Here is a 21,838-nt window from a genome sequence, read left to right on the forward strand (position 1 = left end):
TGTTATGCTATTTTTTGTTATGCTATTTTTTGTTGTGCTTTATTACGCTATGCTTGGTTATGCTATGCTTGGTTATGCTGTGCTTGGTTGTGCTGTGCTTGGTTGTGCTGTGCTTGGTTGTGCTGTGCTTGGTTGTGCTGTGCTTGGTTGTGCTGTGCTTGGTTGTGCTGTGCTTGGTTGTGCTGTGCTTGGTTGTGCTGTGCTGTGTTTTGCTGTGCTGTGCTGTGTTTTGCTGTGCTGTGTTTTGCTGTGCTGTGTTTTGCTGTGCTGTGTTTTGCTGTGCTGTGCTTTGCTGTGCTGTGTTGTGTTTTGCTGTGTTGTGTTGTGTTTTGCTGTGCTGTGCTTTGCTGTGCTGTGTTGTGCTGTGTTTTGCTGTGTTTTGCTGTGCTGTGTTTTGCTGTGCTGTGTTTTGCTGTGCTGTGCTTTGCTGTGCTGTGCTGTGCTGTGTTTTGCTGTGCGGTGTTTTGCTGTGCTGTGCTTTGCTGTGCTGTGTTTTGCTGTGCTGTGTTTTGCTGTGCTGTGTTTTGCTGTGCTGTGTTTTGCTGTGCTGTGCTGTGTTTTGCTGTGCTGTGTTTTGCTATGCTGTGCTGTGTTTTGCTGTGCTGTGCTTTGCTGTGCTGTGCTGTGTTTTGCTGTGTTGTGCTGTGCTGTGCTGTGTTTTGCTGTGCTGTGTTGTGTTGTGCTGTGTTGTGTTGTGCTGTGCTGTGCTGTGTTGTGTTGTGCTGTGTTGTGTTGTGTTTTGCTGCGCTGTGCTGTGCTGTGTTTTGCTGTGCTGTGCTTTGCTGTGCTGTGTTGTGTTGTGTTTTGCTGTGCTGTGTTGTGTTTTGCTGTGCTGTGTTGTGTTGTGCTGTGCTGTGTTTTGCTGTGCTGTGTTGTGTTTTGCTGTGCTGTGTTTTGCTGTGCTGTGTTGTGTTTTGCTGTGCTGTGCTGTGTTGTGCTGTGTTGTGTTTTGCTGTGCTGTGTTTTGCTGTGCTGTGCTTTGCTCTGCTGTGTTGTGTTTTGCTGTGCTGTGCTGTGTTGTGTTGTGTTTTGCTGTGCTGTGCTGTGTTGTGTTTTGCTGTACTGTGCTGTGTTGTGTTTTGCTGTGCTGTGTTGTGTTGTGTTTTGCTGTGCTGGTAAGGGTATGTGAGGGTGTGTGTGAGGGGGGTGTGAAGGTGAGGGTGTGAGGGTGAGGAGGTGTGTGAGGGTGATGAGGTGTGTGAGGGGTGAGGGGGTGAGGGCGTGAGGGTTGTGTTGTGTTGTGTTTTGCTGTGCTGTGTTGTGCTGTGCTGTGTTTTGCTGTGCTGTGCTTTGCTGTGCTGTGTTGTGTTTTGCTGTGCTGTGCTGTGTTGTGTTGTGTTTTGCTGTGCTGTGCTGTGCTGTGTTTTGCTGTGTTTTGCTGTGTTGTGCTGTGCTGTGCTGTGTTGTGCTGTGCTGTGTTGTGCTGTGCTGTGTTGTGTTGTGCTGTGTTGTGCTGTGCTGTGTTTTGCTGTGCTGTGTTTTGCTGTGCTGTGTTTTGCTGTGCTGTGCTTTGCTGTGCTGTCCTGTGCTGTGTTTTGATGTGCTGTGCTGTGTTGTGTTGTGTTTTGCTGTGCTGTGTTGTGTTGTGTTGTGTTTTGCTGTGCTGTGTTGTGCTGTGCTGTGTTTTGCTGTGCTGTGCTGTGCTGTCCTGTGCTGTGTTGTGTTTTGCTGTGCTGTGCTGTGTTGTGTTTTGCTGTGCTGTGCTGTGTTGTGTTTTGCTGTACTGTGCTGTGTTGTGTTTTGCTGTGCTGTGTTGTGTTGTGTTTTGCTGTGCTGGTAAGGGTATGTGAGGGTGTGTGTGAGGGGGTGTGAAGGTGAGGGTGTGAGGGTGAGGAGGTGTGTGAGGGTGATGAGGTGTGTGAGGGGTGAGGGGGTGAGGGCGTGAGGGTTGTGTTGTGTTTTGCTGTGCTGTGTTGTGCTGTGTTTTGCTGTGCTGTGTTGTGCTGTGCTGTGTTTTGCTGTGCTGTGCTGTGTTTTGCTGTGCTGTGCTTTGCTGTGCTGTGTTGTGTTTTGCTGTGTTGTGTTGTGTTTTGCTGTGCTGTGCTTTGCTGTGCTGTGTTGTGCTGTGTTTTGCTGTGTTGTGCTGTGCTGTGCTGTGTTTTGCTGTGTTGTGCTGTGCTGTGCTGTGTTGTGCTGTGCTGTGTTGTGTTGTGTTGTGCTGTGTTGTGCTGTGCTGTGTTTTGCTGTGCTGTGTTTTGCTGTGCTGTGTTTTGCTGTGCTGTGCTTTGCTGTGCTGTCCTGTGCTGTGTTTTGCTGTGCTGTGCTGTGTTGTGTTGTGTTTTGCTGTGTTGTGTTTTGCTGTGCTGTGTTGTGTTGTGCTGTGCTGTGTTTTGCTGTGCTGTGCTGTGTTGTGTTGTGTTTTGCTGTGCTGTGTTGTGTTGTGTTTTGCTGTGCTGTGCTGCGTTGTGCTGTGCTGTGTTTTGCTGTGCTGTGTTGTGTTTTGCTGTGCTGTGTTTTGCTGTGCTGTGCTGTGCTATGTTGTGTTTTGCTCTGTTGTGCTGTGTTGTGTTTTGTTGTGCTGTGCTGTGTTTTGCTGTGCTGTGTTGTGTTTTGCTGTGTTGTGTTGTGTTTTGCTGTGCTGTGCTGTGTTGTGTTGTGTTTTGCTGTGCTGTGCTGTGTTGTGTTTTGCTGTGCTGTGTTGTGTTTTGCTGTGCTGGTAAGGGTATGTGAGGGTGTGTGTGAGGGGGTGTGAAGGTGAGGGTGTGAGGGTGAGGAGGTGTGTGAGGGTGATGAGGTGTGTGAGGGGTGAGGGGGTGAGGGCGTGAGGGTTGTGTCGTGTTGTGTTTTGCTGTGCTGTGTTGTGCTGTGCTGTGTTTTGCTGTGCTGTGCTTTGCTGTGCTGTGTTGTGTTTTGCTGTGCTGTGCTGTGTTGTGTTGTGTTTTGCTGTGCTGTGCTGTGCTGTGTTTTGCTGTGTTTTGCTGTGTTGTGCTGTGCTGTGTTGTGCTGTGCTGTGTTGTGCTGTGCTGTGTTGTGTTGTGCTGTGTTGTGCTGTGCTGTGTTTTGCTGTGCTGTGTTTTGCTGTGCTGTGTTTTGCTGTGCTGTGCTTTGCTGTGCTGTCCTGTGCTGTGTTTTGATGTGCTGTGCTGTGTTGTGTTGTGTTTTGCTGTGCTGTGTTGTGTTGTGTTGTGTTTTGCTGTGCTGTGTTGTGCTGTGCTGTGTTTTGCTGTGCTGTGCTGTGCTGTCCTGTGCTGTGTTGTGTTTTGCTGTGCTGTGCTGTGTTGTGTTTTGCTGTGCTGTGCTGTGTTGTGTTTTGCTGTACTGTGCTGTGTTGTGTTTTGCTGTGCTGTGTTGTGTTGTGTTTTGCTGTGCTGGTAAGGGTATGTGAGGGTGTGTGTGAGGGTGTGTGAAGGTGAGGGTGTGAGGGTGAGGAGGTGTGTGAGGGTGATGAGGTGTGTGAGGGGTGAGGGGGTGAGGGCGTGAGGGTTGTGTTGTGTTGTGTTTTGCTGTGCTGTGTTGTGCTGTGTTTTGCTGTGCTGTGTTGTGCTGTGCTGTGTTTTGCTGTGCTGTGCTGTGTTTTGCTGTGCTGTGCTTTGCTGTGCTGTGTTGTGTTTTGCTGTGTTGTGTTGTGTTTTGCTGTGCTGTGCTTTGCTGTGCTGTGTTGTGCTGTGTTTTGCTGTGTTGTGCTGTGCTGTGCTGTGTTTTGCTGTGCTGTGTTGTGCTGTGCTGTGCTGTGCTGTGTTGTGCTGTGCTGTGTTGTGTTGTGCTGTGTTGTGCTGTGTTGTGTTGTGCTGTGCTGTGTTTTGCTGTGCTGTGTTTTGCTGTGCTGTGTTTTGCTGTGCTGTGCTTTGCTGTGCTGTCCTGTGCTGTGTTTTGCTGTGCTGTGCTGTGTTGTGTTGTGTTTTGCTGTGTTGTGTTGTGTTTTGCTGTGCTGTTTTGTGTTGTGCTGTGCTGTGTTTTGCTGTGCTGTGCTTTGCTGTGCTGTCCTGTGCTGTGCTGTGTTTTGCTGTGCTGTGCTGTGTTGTGTTTTGCTGTGCTGTGTTGTGCTGTGTTTTGCTGTGCTGTGCTGCGTTGTGCTGTGCTGTGCTGTGTTTTGCTGTGCTGTGCTGTGTTGTGTTTTGCTGTGCTGTGTTTTGCTGTGCTGTGCTGTGCTATGTTGTGTTTTGCTCTGTTGTGCTGTGTTGTGTTTTGTTGTGCTGTGCTGTGTTTTGCTGTGCTGTGTTGTGTTTTGCTGTGTTGTGTTGTGTTTTGCTGTGCTGTGCTGTGTTGTGTTGTGTTTTGCTGTGCTGTGCTGTGTTGTGGTTTGCTGTGCTGTGTTGTGTTTTGCTGTGCTGGTAAGGGTATGTGAGGGTGTGTGTGAGGGGGTGTGAAGGTGAGGGTGTGAGGGTGAGGAGGTGTGTGAGGGTGAGGAGGTGTGTGAGGGGTGAGGGGGTGAGGGCGTGAGGGTGAGTGTCTCCAATGAATGTCACTGCTTCGCCTTCTTTGAAAATGTTCAGTGCTGCAAATAGAGCATGCCGCCGTAATTATCACAGCATGAGGCCCCAAAGTGATAATTATCACAGCATGCAGAGAGCCGCCCCACGCTGCTGGAGCACTCAACTGCACAATAATTATAGTTGAGTGCTCCAGCAGCCTGGGGCGCCTGTTGACATGCTGTGATAAGTGGGTCTCATGCTGTGATAATTGTTGCAGCGCCTGAGGAAGTGGAGACTCCTGCTGGGATAATTGGTCTTGTGGGCCTCAGGAAGTAGAGTTTCATGCTGGGATAATTGGTCTGGCGGGCTTGCAGCGCCTGACGTCCAACAAACGTGCACAAGCTGCTCAACCTTGAAGCTCGTTCACAGACCTGGGTCGGCTCGTGCCCAGGTCTGTATCGGGCTCGTTCACAGCTGTTACTCCCTTGACAGGGAGGAAGGTGACTATAGTCTCGCTGGCGGGAGCGCTTCGCGCTCCAACGCCAGCTCGACCTAAAAAGGAAAGAGCAACACTTTAGTTGAGAAAACAACTTAACAACTGGCCGCAGCCAGTTGCAACGCTTGATGTTACGAATTGCTCCTTCAGATGTACCGACGCGTTTCTAGTCCAAGGAAACCAGTTCCTGGACTTTCATCAGGGCTCTGTCAATTGTCTGTTAATATCTATACAACTGGCCTCTATCGATTTCTTCAGGCTCAGGACTAACTCTTCTGTACAAATAATATACTATTTGTTGGCGGTAAAGGACAACACTACCTCTCTCGCGGAGGATTGGATCACAGTCAAGGCTGAATGTTCGCTTAAAATCAATTATGTAGAATGGAGTCTTAATCTTAGAAGGACGGGACGTTTCTCGTTCCTAGACGCTTAGTCGTGCGTCTTCTCTCGGCGCGCTACCTACGCGAACTACGGAAAGCTTATCGTATCCTCTTGTGTCTTATTACGATGCATGTCCTCAAAAAATTACACCTGTTTTCAGCTCCTTCACCTGGATCGGAGTAACTCGATTCTGAGCCATAGTCGGTAACGTACACTCTACCGTACACATCCTTTCCCTTAAAACTAATAGTCATCTATTTCATTCCTAAGATTTCTATCTTCCTTCCCGATAGCCTACAGCTTTTATATCTGATTTACATATTTTATCATATTAGCACAATTCCACTTACACTCATATCAGATATCAGGGTGAATAAAGTACCAGAGTCCACTAACACTTGAACAGACACTCCTTCCAGGAGCACAAGACAGTGCGGTTTCTCCAATTTTTCAACACTCTCTAGTTTCACACCGAGTACACCCATACTTACTTCATTTCCTTCCCCTTGCACTTCTCCATTCACAGTCAAAGCTATCTCTTGGATGCTTTCACAACTATCATCCTCTTGTTGATCAACCTGTTGAATACTTTGCTCATCCTTGACTTCTATTCTGGTTACACACCTTTGAGAGATGTCCTCTTTCCCTCACTTCCTGCATACTACATTTCTGGCTGCCTACCTCCTACTAGATGCAATGTGGCCCGCGGTACCACATCGGAAGCACTTCACCTCTTTCCAATTTCCACTTCCTTGTTTCATTTCTACTCCCCCTTTACCTTTTCCTTCTTCCATTCTATTCACATCATTACTTTTTTCACCGTATTTTTCTAATACTTGCACAGTCCCTACCTCACCAATGACAGTTTCTCTTTTCTTGTCTCTTACACTGTCCACTTCCTTCTACCATATTGCTGTATGCTCCATGCCTTTGGCTATCCGGATAGTCTCTTCCAAATTGGGGTCTTTCATCAACAATCTTTCTTTAATTGTCTTATTGTTAGTACATCACACTATCTGACCCCTAATCAAGGAATACGTTAGCTGTTCAAAACAACATGACAACACTAAGCCTCTCAAGGTCGCAACGTAAGATGCTATGTCTTCGTCCATTCTTTGTATTCTAGAGAAAACTTTATGTCGTTCTAACACTAAATTGGTTTTGGGAGTAAAATGAATATCAAACGTTTGCAGTGACATATCAAAAACATTGCTTAGTTGTCCATTACCCATTTCCAAGGATACTTCAGGTAAATCTTCATATATTCTTCTCCCTTCAATACCCAAGTGGTGAAGAAGAATTGCTTGATGCCTAAGAGGTCCATAACAATCACCACCAATAGCTAACACATATGTAATGAACAGTTTTTTCCATTGTTTCCACTGCACAGGCAGATCCCCAGGTGAGGATAAGAGAGGTGTCTCTCCTCCATAATCCTTCCCTCGCTCGGCCACAGGAAGAACACCCAGGCTCCCAGTCAGCCAATCACATTGCTGCCTTGTTTAGGGGCTCAGACGCTGATTGGGGACCTGGGCATGTTCTGTAATGTAGCCTGCATGGAGAACATGCAAAGGGTGGGGGGCTGTTTTGAGCGGCCCGAGAGAGCCATCAAAGCAGCCATTGCCCACTTTAAGAGGGCGTTATCACTCCTCACTGTCCCCTCACTCATACCTGTGGGCGGAAGTAGGAAAAAATATAATGATAATAACGCAAGTTATCATAATTTTATTTTCTCTGTGTTTCAATGCAAAAAAGAAGTGGGGCGATGCTCCTCTGGTTAGCCGGTGGGCGTTTGGGGGGGCGGTGGGTAGTCTGTCATCTGCAAGGATTCCTTCCTCCACACATTGAAAGATCTCTGCTCACACCTAGGTCTACATTTAAGCAGGTTGTTGCAGGCAGGGCCCCCTACATTTATTTTTCCTCGTTGTACTTTGACCCAAAGCAAGAGAGAGTAAAATGCAAAAGGGGGAAAGAAGGAGGAAGAGAAAATAGAAATATTATGAAAAAGGGTAGCAATTAAGGATGAAAAAGAATAATAACAAGAGAGAAAGGTGCAGGGGGTTTGTGGTGGTCGATGAAAGAGAAATGAGGTGGGATCAGGGCCATGCAGCCTTGGTATTCAGCCCTTTGATGGCACTGTCTTGGGCTTCTGAACGGACCTCTGGATCCATCATTTAGTCTTCTACAAATGAACCACTACTCGCACCTACTTCTTCAGGTTGAGGCTTCCAATCTTCCTATGTAGAGTCTCTGCTGCGATTCGGAAGTCAGCGGTGGCTCTTCGGACACCATCTGGGAATCAGGAAACAAGAACCAGTTAATAAAATATCAGGAACTGTCCAACATTACTTGGTTTCAGAAAGCTGTTAAAGACATGGCTTTTCTCAAACTAACCTACTCAATCATATGACCCATCCCAGGAAATCAGGCCTTTCTTCTGCTGCTATGAGCGCCTAGACGCCCTTGGGCATTCGTGCGCTATATAAATCTCTCTCACATCACATCACAGTTTGAGGTACAGTGTGTGTGCATATGATGGTGTATGAGTATATGTGTGTGTCTTGTCTGTTAATGGATGTGTGTGTGCATGTGTCTAGGACTGGATATGTGTATTTGTGACACACACGACATGAGTATGCATGAGTGAGCATATATGTATGCTTGTGTGTACATCTGTATGTGTCTGCCCATCTGTGTATGTGTGTGTGTGTGTGTGCGTGTGTCTGTGTGTGCAAACGGGCATGTGAGAAAATTACCTTTTCGCGGGTTCACAGCCACTTTCTGCCCACTTGTTCACTATTAGGTGCTGGTATGATGACTCTGAGAGTGCACTGAGGCTGTTACCCAGACCTAATTGCCAGTGCTCTGACGCTTACAAGTGTATATTTAGTTGGCTTATACCCAATTGGCATAAGTTAACTCACTTATACGTGTCTAGTATATGGCACCAGGGGAGCCCAGGGCCTGTAGTTAAAGTGTCCATTGTAGCCTGCAGCACTTATTGTGCCACCACATGTGTGACAAAGTCAAACATGTTTCCCGTTCTTGAGCAGGTTCAAACTGGCAACTCGACTTAGACATTATTAAACAAATGACACAGTCCAGACCTCTCTCTGTCTCTCTCTTTCTCTCTCTCTCTCTCTCTCTCCCTCTCTCTCTCTCTCTCTTTCTCTCTCTCTCTCTCTCTCTTTCTCTCTCCCTCTCTCTCTCTCTCTCCCTCCCTCTCTCTCTCTCTCTCTCTCTCTCTCTCTATATATATATATATATACATGCGGTACGTAGCGCCAACAGCCAAATTCTGACAAAGACGAGACGAGACCCAATTCGTGGTGTTTCTAGAGATTTATTGCACCCAACACCAGTCTGCCACGACGCGTTTCGGCTCCCAAAAAGCCTTGATCACATGACGCAGTCGAAAGGCCAGGCCACCATTTTTAAAGTGCACAAGTGCGTGATAGACATAAAAAACATACTATGTGCCTAAATGCATGGTAGTTCTAACACATGTTGAGTATTAAAACCAACATAAGAAATATCCAAGTCAAATACACATTCACAATGACATTCACAATAACTGTATAAATACATAATGGCAAATTGAGTAGCACTGTTCCTAATACCTAAAACTATTATGCACAAGATAAAAGCAAATGAATCTGAATCTATATATCCCGCTCCATTTTCCACCTAATGGCGTGCTGCACTCTTAGTGATCGGTGCTCGAAAATGGAGGTGGGTCCATTTAAAAATGCAAGCTCAAGTCTCCATAGGAAACATACTGCACTCACGGGGTTCCATCAAATTTGCTTTATTCGTGCGAGGACGCGTTTCAGCGTTTGCCTTCCTCAGCTTGCCTTGAAATAAAACAGCATGCACTTCAACAATGTCTTTTAAAATGAAAGATGGATTCTCATTGGCCGCAGTTCATGAATGGAGGAAAGGGATTGGTTGCTTATGTCCCAATAGCGTAGCCCTTAGTTGATGTCAGGAGCTTTGTTTCCTGAACTACTAGTCATGTGATCAAGGGAGGGATCTCCCGAAACGCGGCATGGCGGCATCGGCAAAATAAAATAATGCACTGAGAATTTTTTGGGTCCGCGCTGGTCTTTTTAAGGTTACTGAAAGCAGCAAGACGAGGTTGGACTTATATATATATATGCTGTATATGGAAAAGCAGACAGGTGTTTTTATATGCCCTGACTGCAAATCCCTCAAATTGTCATTTTCACTGTGGAAAGTCTAGTAGCCCCATTGGAGAGTAAATGGTTAAACACTGACAACTCATCTGTGCGGACTTCTGAATGGAACTACTGAAGTTGGTACCTCAAGGTATCAAAATAATGAGTACATTAAACCTGACTTAATGAACAAGTCGAATTTGATGTATCGTTTGAGTAAAAGGAAGCTTTAGAAAGTTGCCACTCTGTTGCCCGAGTTTTCCCGTGGCCAATCGCAGATGCTGGCAACAAGGCAGCCGTCTGCCCTCCTGGGGAGAAGAGTGAAGGACTCACAGGAAATGACATAATAGAGGCCTGCCATTGGACGAGGTGTTATCTCTCCCTGGCAGGAAGCTGCACAGGGGGTGAGCCCTATAGGCAACCTTCAATGGGGAAGCCACCATTGAAGGGCAAATAGTGGACACAGATGGGGGGGCTGCTCTTTTGTTCCGGTAGACCGGTTAGCGTTGGGGACAGAGAGAGGAAAGCATTTTTCCAGTGGTCGTGTAGCCCTCATGTAGCCACATCTGTATGGTGGGCTACCAAGCTCCACCCACCAGTAAAAGGGTTCAGCCATCTTGGGAGTGGGCAAAATGTTGTACTCTGGGATAGCTAAATGCCACACTTTGCAGGAAGTAGTAAGTTTTAACGGGGTGGCCCCAAAAACTATCCGACCTGGGTCATATCATAGGTACAAAAAGTGAAGTGGTCGGCGTAGTGTTGAATTACAAACACAACTTAACGGTGGACCAATAATAAAATCAAAAGATACACGTGTATTCCTATGATGGAGCCTGAATTTAATTCATTCAGTAAAACATCTCTATACATAATTCTATATCACAAGACAATTTCAACATCTTAAAAAGTACACAGTAGTATCTTGTACAATATTTTACAGTGCTCATACGTGCAAGAGAAGGAAGGGTAATTAAAGTAGGATGGAGGTGGTAAAGTCAGTGAGGGACAGGGTAAAGGCGTTGTGGTAGAGGTAAGCCCGTCTACGCCTGTCCGCGCCTGGACCGCGCCCAGTGCCAGGACCCCTGGCCCTCGCAGACCCCAGCCCACCCGCCGGACGTACGCCGCCGCCACCCTCAACGCACTCAACTCCGGCCGATCCCCGGGATGCTACCGAGCCACCCCGAGACGCACCCATGGACCCTTCTGCTGCAACGCCTGCAAGTTCACCTGCAACCGGACCCACGCCACACCAGCACCCACCAAGCCGACCTCCAGCAGCACCCACCTGAAGCGCTTCCTGCTCAACACCCGCTCCGCCCACAGACACGCCGTCGAGCTCTGGAACCTGCTCGACACCACAGCCCCAGACATCGCCTTCCTCACGGAAACCTGGATGAACGCCTCCTCAGCGCCCGACATCGCCATCGCCATCCCGGACGGCTACAAGATCATCCGGAGGGACCGCGTCAACCAGACAGGAGGAGGCATCGCCATCATCCACAGGAACACCATCCGCATCACGACCAACACCGACGACACCCTCGCACCCGCCGAACACCTGCACTTCCAGATCCACGTCAACCCCAAGACCACCATCAGAGGCACCCTCATCTACAGACCCCCGGGACCACGCACCCAATTCAGCGAAGATATCGCCGACTTCATCAGCCCACACGCCCTCTCCTCCGCCGACTACATCCTCCTCGGGGACCTCAACTTCCACCTGGAGAACAACAACGACCGCAACACCACCACCCTGCTGGACAACCTCGCCAACCTCGGACTCAAGCAACTGGTGACCACCCCCACCCACTATGCCGGACACACACTCGACCCGGTCTTCTCCTCCAGCAAGGACATCACCTTCAGTCATGCCACGGGACTCCACTGGACGGACCACAGCTGCGTCCACTTCAGCTTCAGGAGGACCACGCTCCACCATCACCAGCAACAGGTTCCCCGCAGAAGCTGGAACAAGATCACTGCAGACCAGCTCGCTACTTCCCTGAGCAAGAACCCTCCCACCAGCACAACGAACCCCAGCCAAGCGGCCACCAACCTCACGAAGTGGATCAGCGACTGCGCAGACGACCTCGCCCCTCTGAAGACCCCGCCGAGCAGACCCGGCAGCAAGAAAGCCCCATGGTTTAACGACGAACTCAAGAGCTCCAAGAAGAACTGCAGAGCATTCGAGAAAACCTGGCGCAGAGACCCAACACCGGACAACATGACTACCCTCAAGCTCGCCACCCGAAAACACCACCAACTGATCCACACCACCAAGAAAACCGCATTCAAGGAACGACTGGACAACAACGCACACAACAGCAAGGAACTCTTCAACATCGTGAAAGAGCTCTCCAACCCCAACGCCGGAAACAACGACATCACCCCTTCGCAAGACCTCTGCAACTCCCTCGCCTCCTACTTCCACAACAAGATCGCGGACATACACAACAGCTTCAGCACTCAACCGACGCACGCCACGACCGAACCACCGCCCCCCACCACCACCCTCCGCGCATGGACCCCGATCAGCACCGAAGACACCATCCGCACGATGAACTCCATCCACTCCGGATCTCCGACCGACCCCTGCCCTCACCACGTCTTCAACATGGCCGACGCTGTCATCGCACCCCACCTACGGGACATCGTCAACACCTCCTTTGACACCGCTACCTTCCCGGAGAGCTGGAAGCATGCCGAACTCACCGCTCTACTTAAGAAACCATCAGCCGACCCCACCGACCTCAAGAACTACCGCCCCATCTCGCTGCTCCCGTTTCCGGCAAAAGTCATCGAGAAGACCGTCAACAAGCAGCTGGCTGCCTTCCTCGAGACGAACGGCTCCCTCGACCTCTCGCAGTCTGGCTTCCGGGCCAACCACAGCACCGAGACCGCCCTGATCGCAGCTACCGATGACATCCGAGCCCTGCTCGACAACGGAGAAACAGCGGCCCTCATCCTCCTGGACCTCTCCGCGGCCTTCGACACTGTCTGCCACCGTACCCTAGTACAGCGCCTCAGCAACGTCGGAATCCAGGAGAAGGCACTGGAGTGGATCATCTCCTTCCTCGCCGGAAGGACACAGAGAGTCCGCCTCCCCCCGTTCAGATCGGAGGCCACCGAAGTCATCTGCGGCGTTCCTCAAGGCTCCTCGCTCAGCCCAACACTCTTCAACGTCTACATGAGCCCCCTCGCAGCCATCGCACACCAGCACAACCTCAACATCATCTCCTACGCCGACGACACCCAGCTGATCGTCTCCCTCACCAACGACCCCGCCACCGCCAGAGCCAACCTGCACGAAGGGATGACAGACGTTGCCAAATGGATGTCGAACAGCCGCCTGAAACTGAACTCGGACAAGACGGAAGTCCTCATCCTGGGATCCTCACCCTCCGCCTGGGACGACTCCTGGTGGCCCCCCGCCCTGGGCAGCGCACCCAAACCAACAGACCACGCACGCAACCTGGGCTTCATCCTGGACTCCTCCCTCTCCATGACCAGACAAGTCAACGCCGTCTCCTCGTCGTGCTTCAACATCCTGCGCATGCTACGTAAGATCTTCCGGTGGATCCCCACCGAGACCAGGAAGACGGTCACCCAGGCCCTCGTCACCAGCCGACTGGACTACGGCAACTCCCTCTACGCCGGTACCACCGCCAAACTCCAGAAGAGACTCCAGCGGATCCAGAACACCTCAGCACGACTCATTCTGGACATCCCCCGCCGCAGCCACATATCCGGACACCTGAGAGATCTGCACTGGCTCCCGGTCAACAAAAGAATCACCTTCCGGCTCCTCACCCACGCACACAAAGCCCTACACAACCAAGGCCCAGGATACCTAAACAGCCGCCTCAACTTCTACGCTCCCAAATGCCAGCTTCGATCGACCAGCCACGCCCTCGCTGCCGTCCCCCGCATCCGAAGAGCCACCACAGGAGGAAGGTCCTTCTCCTACCTGGCCGCCAAGACTTGGACCTCCCTCCCGGCCCACCTCCGCCTGACCCAAGACCACCTCGCCTTCAGGAAGCAGCTCAAGACCTGGCTGTTCGAGCGGTAGCGGACCCCCTCCCCCCAGCGCCTTGAGACCCTCCGGGTGAGTAGTGCGCTATATAAATGCGTTGATTGATTGATTGACTGACACAATACAGTGACATGTAATGGAACCTTTACAGTCTAGAGTTGATCAAAAGTTCCCATAATAAAACATTACACATAGGGCACTAATGAATTCTTTCGCAATCATATGGTGTATGTTGTTAGAGAAGTGTTGTCGACGTTTCGACCCCTGTTTACAAAGGGTTAATTGGTCCTCATTCTGGGGTCTTCCTCAGGACAAGTGTTGGTATATGGGCACTGGGAATTGTAGGCTCTAGGGGGTCCAATCTTGACTGATGGCCGCCGTGGTAAGCCGTCTTCAAATGTACAGGAGACCTTCCTGTTTACGTTGTATCGTGTAGTATATTACTTATTCCAATGGACAGATGTTCGTTGTTAATCCGAGCCTTAATACGTCATTCACCGCTAATTAGTCGGTGTCAGCATCTGTGAGACTTTGCAGGAAGTCATCATCAGTTGAGAGGGGACCTGGTAGCCCATTGACTGGTAGACACCGCATCCCCCAAGGGCAACGTGTGGGCATAAAAAGTGGCACCTAGACCTCAGATCACATCTGAACTAAGGAGAGGACCAAGGAAGGACTACCCTGCTGTTCCCTGGGCCCGATAAAGAGAGACTGCAACAAGACTGGACTGCGGCTGCGGATCCTTGGGCTAGCAAAGAGAGGACGCTGCCTGTGGTGCCCTCCTCGAAGAAAGTCATCACCGAGCCCCAGACCGAAGTGACTCCAAGAGTCACAGCTCCAGGGACACAAGATGGGAAGAAGCCTTCTTGGAGAGTCAGTAGCCACAACTGTTTGATCGTCACTGACCACTGAAGTGCAGCCAGGGAGACTAAGTACAGACACTTCAAAGTTGCACCTGAGTCTTTTGGCTCTGGAAGAGTAATTGAAGAGCAGATTGGTCACCCAAGACGTACACTAGCCTCACTTAAAGGGACACACTGGTTTTCCTTTGACCTGAGACCAGTAGAACAGTGGCAACTAGTTTTAGCTGGATTTCACCAGGACCTCGCTGGGCATCGAACTCTGTGGCCAAAGTTTCCCCACAGTGTTTGTGGATCGAGGGATGGCCCCAGGAAGAGCCCGTCGACCAGATCAGCCTCAAAAGCATCCTTCAGTATCTTTAACATCCCGTGTGCCTTGCATCAGGGCCACTCCATCGATATCTGTCCATAGAGCGTGGAACTGGACAGAGGACGGCTTTGACTGCACGGTAACAGTCCTTCTAAGCCTCACTGGCCTGTGTGACTCGCTACCTGCGGGAGCCGGTTGGCCAAAGTGAGCCAGAGGAGCTGAACACAACTTTACAAAAGATTTCAAAGGTTTTCAAAGTGACTGCAGCAGTTGCAAATGATTGTTTGAATTCTGTGTAAAAAGCTGTGATTTATGATGTGTTTGATTATATATATCTCCATATCCATTCAGTGGAGTTTGTTCATTTTGGTGTCTGAAAATTAATAACATTTGAACTATGTTTCTAAATTGGTTTTGGATTTCCTTTGTGTTGGTTCTTTTTTATTCAGTAGGTTTGCTGCTTCTAAGTGCTTTGCACGTGTTTCTTTGTTTAAGCCCTGACTGCTGGAAGCCACAGCTACTCAGGGTTGAGCTAGAGGTTTTACAAACAAGGTTGACTGGACCCAAGACGGGTTTTTGAGTTTATTGCACTTGAAGTCCCACAACCACACTTTATAATAAACCGCATTTCCTCACAGTGTGCATTTGGCCATGACTGTCTGAGAGTGTGTATGGGTTGACATGTCTGTGCATGTGTGAGCATGCATATCTGAATGTTTGTGTGTTAGATTTGGGGGTCTCTAGTTGGCACAGGTAGGTACCTGTGACAAATAGGGACCCTTGCCTCTAGTCAGTACAAGGGGATTACACTCCTAAAATAACCCCTGCTCACCCCCTTGGTAGCTTGGCACGAGCAGAAAGGCTTATCTCAGAGGCGTTGTGTGTTAAGCATTTGTGACCACATACAGTAATCCAGTGACAACACTACAGATAGACACCACACAAGGTTTTATATAAAAAATAAGTAGACTTTATATAGAGTTACCACAAGACCATGAATGACAAAAATACACAATACTGTTACTTTAAGATGGTAGATTTAGCTTAGTTCAGTTCAGTTCTTAAGATGCAACACTTTGGGTCAATGTACCTTAGGTTGCGTTGCGCTTCCACGACAAGCAATGTTGCAGCGATGGGAAATGCGGCAAAGTTCAAGTACAAAGATATAAACACGTGAAGATCTTCCAGATGCGGCACGCTTCTCTGGGGATGCGAGAAGTTCTCGGTTCGATGCGTGGACTGCAGCGGCGAAACCCTGATTCAGTGATGCGACGGCAGCAGCTCCAACTGCGACACTCTTCTCCCATGATGCATGAAGCTTCCACACAATGCGACAACTACAGCGGCGACATCCACGATGCGACGGCAGCAGCTCTGATGGTGGCGCGCTTCTTGGGGATGCGAGGTGCTTTTCTTCAATGCGTGCAGTGCGACAGTTCCAGCGGCGACACCCTCCGGAGTGGCGACGGCAGGCACAGCGACGGCGACACGCTCCGACCTCGTTGTGAGACTCTTCTCTTGATGCAGTGCAATGCGACAACTACAGCGGTAACACCCTCCTTTGGAGTTGCGACGGCAGCAGCAGCGACGGCGACAAGGTTCCTCTTCGTTGCGGCACGCATCTCTCCGATGCGGTGCAGTGCGACAGTACCAGCGGCGACACCCTCCTTCGGAGTTGTGACGCCAGGCACAGCGACACGCTTCTTTTCGATGAGTTGCGCTTCCAGCTCCTTGCGACATGCAGTTCCTCAGAAGGCCCAGAACAGCAGCAGGCACTTCCAAAAGAACTCTGGGGATCTGAGGGTTGAAGTCTGCTGTCCCTGAGACTTCAGCAGGAGGCAAGCTCTTTTCCAAGCCCTTAGAGATCCTTCACAAGTTGAAAGCAAAGTACACAAAGTTCCTTTCTCCTTCCTTTGGCAGTAAGGTAACCTCTGCAGGCCAATTCCCCAAGCAGCACTTCAGCTTGGGAATAGTCTCTCCTCAGTTTCTTCAGGTTCCTCTATTCCGTAAAGGTTTCTTCTTGTAGTCCAAAGTGATCTAATTTCTTGGGATTAGGGTCCCAATATTTATACCCCAACATCCTTTGTTCTCTGAGGGGAGAGGGGCCTTTCGCCAGTACAAACCAGTTCTGAAGCACTCTGTTTACTAGACTTCTCCTTTCCTTTCACAGTACAGGGCAGGCACATCAGACGCCCCACAGGAGGTGGAGCCAGCATTGTGGAAGGCAAGTACAGTCCTGGAGCACTTTGTTTACAGGACTCCTTCGCTTATTTCAGTTTGCAGGGCAGAGACATCATCCGCTCCCCAGGAGGTGGAGCCAGCATTGTGGAAGGCAAGTACAGTCCTGGAGCACTTTGTTTACAGGACTCCTTCTCTTCTTTCAGTGTGCAGGGCAGAGACATCAGCCGCTCCCCAGGGGGTGGAGCCAGCATTGTGGAAGGCAGGCACAGCCCTATTCAAGGTTCAGGTGCAACTCCTCCCTCCCATCTAGATGCAGATCTCTCTATTCACCACTGGGCGGACTCATCCTGTCTCTTGGAATCCCCCAGCCCTGTCACTCACAAAACCAGACAAAGGAATGCACAACCTAGCAGAGGCAGGCTTGAAAGGTTAGACAAGCAAATACCTACTTTCTAAAAGTGGTATTTGCAAACACAGAATGTTAAAATCAACTTCACTAAAAGGTGTATCTTATCATTCTGAGTTCAGGCATACAACTAAACTCCAATTTCTACCATGTTCTCTGAGACAGTTACGATTAAAAACATGTAATAATCTACCAGCCCATTCTGGCCTATGGAGAACAGGTAGCCTTGCAATAGTGAAAAACAAAAATGGCTGTAATTCACTATTAGGTCATGCCACACACATCAGGGCTTGTCCTACCATATACCTACAATACACCCTGCCCTTGGGCCTACCATAGGGGTGACTGATATGAAGAAAATGGAAGGTTTAGGGACTGGCAAGTGGGTGCACTTGCCCAGTCAGCATGACAGTACCAGACTGCACGCAGGCTCTGCAATGGCAGACCTTAGACACATTTTACAAGGCTGCTTCTGTGGGTGGCACAACCAGTGCTGCAAGCCCACCAGCAGCATTTGATTACACGCCCGGTGCACACTCTGTGCAATAGACTAGGGTCTGATAAGTAAATCAAATAGCCAAACATGGAACCACTGATTAATACATCAATTTACAATAGGGAGCACTTGCACTGTGGCACTGGATAGCAGTGGCACAGTGCCCAAAGCATCTAAGACCAGCAAAAATACATGAGGCAACAGCAAAAAATGGAGGGGAGACCCACGCCAATGGTGCCAGGTCTAACAGTGTGCATATATGTGTGTGTCTGCTGGCGTGCCTATATATGTCCATGTGTGCATGTGTGTGTAGGTGGGTGTGTGCCAGCATCTGTGTGTTTGTGGTGCTTGCTGTATGTGTGTATCTGTTTGTGAATCAACTTCTTTATGCCGGTGTGACCACGCAAATAACCTGTGTGCACGTGTGTTGGTGTATCTGGGGGTTCATATGTGTGCTGCGTGTTGATGTCTGTATTTGTGTACATGTGTCTCTGTATGACTGCGTGTGTGCTGGAAACATTGAGGAGACGGAAGATAAAGGAGCGGAGACAAGATATAGATGTGAAAGAAAAGGGGGATGAGAGAGAGCGAGAAAACGGAGGGCTGATTCACAAAGGTAAACTTGAACTAAAAGATAAGATTAGACTTAAAGTTTAACTTAGAAGAAAAGTCTAACTTTACTAGTAGTAAAGTTAGAATTTAAGTCTAAGTTTACGTTTGTTGATCAGGCCCAGTTAGTTAAGGGGACATAAGGAAGGCTGGGATGCAGACAGAAGAGACAGAATACAGGAGCATTGGGGTAGAGCAAAGGCAATAGAACAAGTGGAGAGATAGTAAGAGAAAGGGAGGGAGGCTGGAAGAACAAGTAAGAAGAGAGGGAAGAGACAGGAAGCAACAGTGAGAAGAGAAGGTGAAAGGAGGGGAGGAGCCAGGGAGGGAAGGAGAGAGGCTGTTGATAGGGGAAGGCTCTTTCAAAGCTCTTGCTATTGTTAGTGCAGCAGGTGCAGTGACACCCGGGGACAGGAGGGTGAGGGGCCGATGCACCCCAATGACACATGTCTTTGATTATCACCCCGAGATGCAGAGGGTCCGTTCTCACCTCTGTCTGTCAGACCCAGGCCACTCGTGCTTTGCCACGGCCTCCAGGAAGCGCGGGAGTCGGAGAATGGCCGGTCTCTCTGGCAGCCTCCTCCCTCCCGCTCTGCACCTCTCTCTGGTCTACCTCCCTCCCCTCCCCCTCCCCCTTCCCCTGACCCCATACCCAGAGTGATGCTCCCGCTCCTCAGCGGGGATCTGTGTTACACCCCCAGCTCTCACTGGTCTATCTGCAGCCCCCTCCGCCCCTCCCCCTCCACCTCCACCCCTCCCTCTGACCCCTGACCCCATACCCAGAGTGATGTTCCGGCTCCTCAGCAGGGGTCCTTGGGTGATCTCCACCTCGGCCACGATCCTCTCCAGAGTGGTCGCATACTCCAGACCATCCAGCCTCAGGATGACTCTATCGGCCAGGACCAGGGCCATCTCCCCCCACATCCGGGCCATGGCCTGGTGGTACTTAAAGCCCCTGTCCATCAGGCGCGCGACCAGGTCGTACGTCTCATACACCGAGTGGTACAAGGGGTAGGAGTCGATGGAGTAACTCTGAGAGAAGCAGAAAAGAGACAGGTTTTCAGCAGCACCCACACTGCATAGCGCCCTGAAGACAATCCAATATAAGAATACTAAAGCACACGCGATGGATGAATGCTTGAATTAATCTCAGTCACTGGTAATTACTCGGCCGCATCCCAGTCCATCGTTATTTTAAACACCAAGCCACCCAAGTTTGAAACCAGCCATATTGAAATCAGTCTTGACCCTGCTCCAATGGGAACAGTCCAGACCAAACTACCTGGCCCGGTCCACACCAAACCGGAATACAAGCAACCCGGGTCTGGTTTCGCCAATATCAGGGCTCATCAGCCGGGCACAGCCTGGCTCCCGTGAGGCAGTGTGCACGAGACCCTCGTCCAGGCTTACCCGTCCCACTTAGGACGACACAAGAAGCATACAAAACAGTGATGGATGGAATGCTTCAATTAATCTCAGCCCCTGGAAATTACTCTGCAAGAGAAGGCATGACAGTCTGACCCTTCACCGCACAACCATTTAACATGCAATTGAAAACACAACTTTGTACACTTAAGTCAACCTAATGAAACTCCACTGTTAAAAACAGTATAAACATCACATTTACATCTTTTATTTATTTATTTATTTTTTACACACAAGGCAGTAAATTGTACATTCGGACATGTTTTACATCGGGGGGGGGGAACCGCAGTACAATACAATACAGAAATCGTTGATGCAAGGGGGGGGGGTTCAGTGAGGAAACAAGAACAGTAATCACATAAGTTACACAAGACATGGAATGTCGGATCAGGGGGAAAGAGGAACTTCTGGAGTCTCAACGAATGGAGGCGTACATATGTTTCCACGGTAAGAATTCCACTGGCCCCAGATTTTATTCCACTTCCTAGGTCTGCCCCTAGCCACATACACTGTCTTCTCTCTAAACATGCAGCAGTCCATGTTCTCCTTCCATACCGATACCGTGGGCGGCCGCTGGGAACCCCACAACTGTGCGATGTCTCTCTTGGCAATCATATTCCCAAGCGTCGCCCACTGTGTCTGTGCCACATCATAATCATTCGGCTGCGAGACATTCAACAGGCAGCTGATACTTTCAGGGAGGTGGGAGCGCACCAGACACGCCCCAACGAAATTACCTTTTGCATGATGGTTCATGTAGTTCATTATCTCTCGCTCAGTTCAGTTCAAAAGTGTTCATAGCCAGTGCTGTATTATTAGTTTCAATTCGTATCCCTAGACACGTGTTTCATGATTCCTCAATCGTCAGTAGGGAAAAAAAGCAAAGTTCGTAGGTTTCAGGGCATGCTGCCTTATTTCTCAGGACCAGTTCCACTCACAGCATGAAGGTGCAGGCTCCCGAGCTCGTCAGCTCACAGGAATTTGATACTTTCAGGGAGGTGGGAGCGCACCAGACACGCCCCAACGAAATTACCTTTTGCATGATGGTTCATGTAGTTCATTATTTCTCGCTCAGTTCAGTTCAAAAGTGTTCATTCCCTGTCACTCAACTCATACTCTGTCTTCAATGCCCTAAAGGTCTTGATTTTACCCTTGACCCAAAGATCACTCACCCTACTGATACCAATCATTTCCCATTTTTCAAATCCTATCGTCTTCCAAAGGCATCCCAGTCTTTCAGATGCATACAGCGGAGTCGCTCGGGTCAGTCGATCCCTCCATTCCATCGCCGCATTCGCGTCGTGCCACACCCGTACCGCAATCTTAGTGGGTCCCGATAGTTCCCTTCTCGCTACTTTGGAATAAAGCGCCCTATTGTAATTCCCGCCCGGTAATAAATATTTATCCATCTCAAATGCCGGGTTAGAGGCCGGCGCGTAAGTTCCATGATTAATCGCTCCCAGCTGAGAGGCCCAGTAATATCATCTGATATCCGGAAGTGCTATACCCCCGTCATACAAGAGTGTAAGCTTAGGAAGGGCAATACGCGGGCGTCCGTCCCAGAGCAATTGCCTCTGAAGACTCTCCACCTCTCGAAAGTAACTAGCCGGAATAATATCAAATGTATTCTGGAGAGCGTATAAAAATCGCGGTAGGGACATCATCTTAAAAAGAGCTGCGCGCCCGAGTGGCGAAAGCGGTAGCTTGCGCCAACCCACGACGTCAAGTTTTAACCTCTGAAGAGGAGGGAGCAGATTACGTTCATAGCGAGCCACCGGATTCAAAGATATAAAAATCCCCAAGTATTTAAATCCGGTTTGCGAGACCTGGACGGGGCACCCGCGCGGCAGGGAGGGGGCACCACCCGAAAGCATATACACACAAGACTTGGCCCAATTGATCACTAGGCCAGAATTTCTACCAAACGAGGTGAGCACATCAATCAAAACATTCAATGATTTTCGAGGGGAGCTAAGGTACAACAGAATATCGTCTGCGTAGAGCGATATTCGATCTTCGAATTCCGGGGTCCATTGAATACCCTTCATCGAAGGCTCCCATCGCAACCAGGCGGCCAGAGGCTCCAGGGCCAGGGCGAAAAGAAG

The 21,838-nt window shown here is 49.6% G+C and overlaps 1 protein-coding gene across 2 annotated transcripts in view; it reads right to left on the reverse strand.

Annotated features, from left to right (window-relative positions):
• The window catches only part of LOC144780849 (putative N-acetylated-alpha-linked acidic dipeptidase), a 327,400-nt gene that overhangs the window by 59,091 nt on the left and 246,471 nt on the right, over positions 1–21,838 (reverse strand). For both annotated transcript variants that reach the window (XM_078659345.1, XM_078659344.1), the window contains 2 exons: positions 19,088–19,340; positions 7,443–7,524 (listed from right to left, as the gene is read on the reverse strand). In XM_078659345.1, coding sequence (XP_078515471.1) covers positions 7,443–7,524; positions 19,088–19,340 — 335 coding nt within the window. The remainder of the gene's footprint in view (positions 1–7,442; positions 7,525–19,087; positions 19,341–21,838) is intronic.

This window comes from Lissotriton helveticus, chromosome 9 (assembly GCF_964261635.1).
Source record: "Lissotriton helveticus chromosome 9, aLisHel1.1, whole genome shotgun sequence".
NCBI lineage: Eukaryota > Metazoa > Chordata > Amphibia > Caudata > Salamandridae > Lissotriton > Lissotriton helveticus.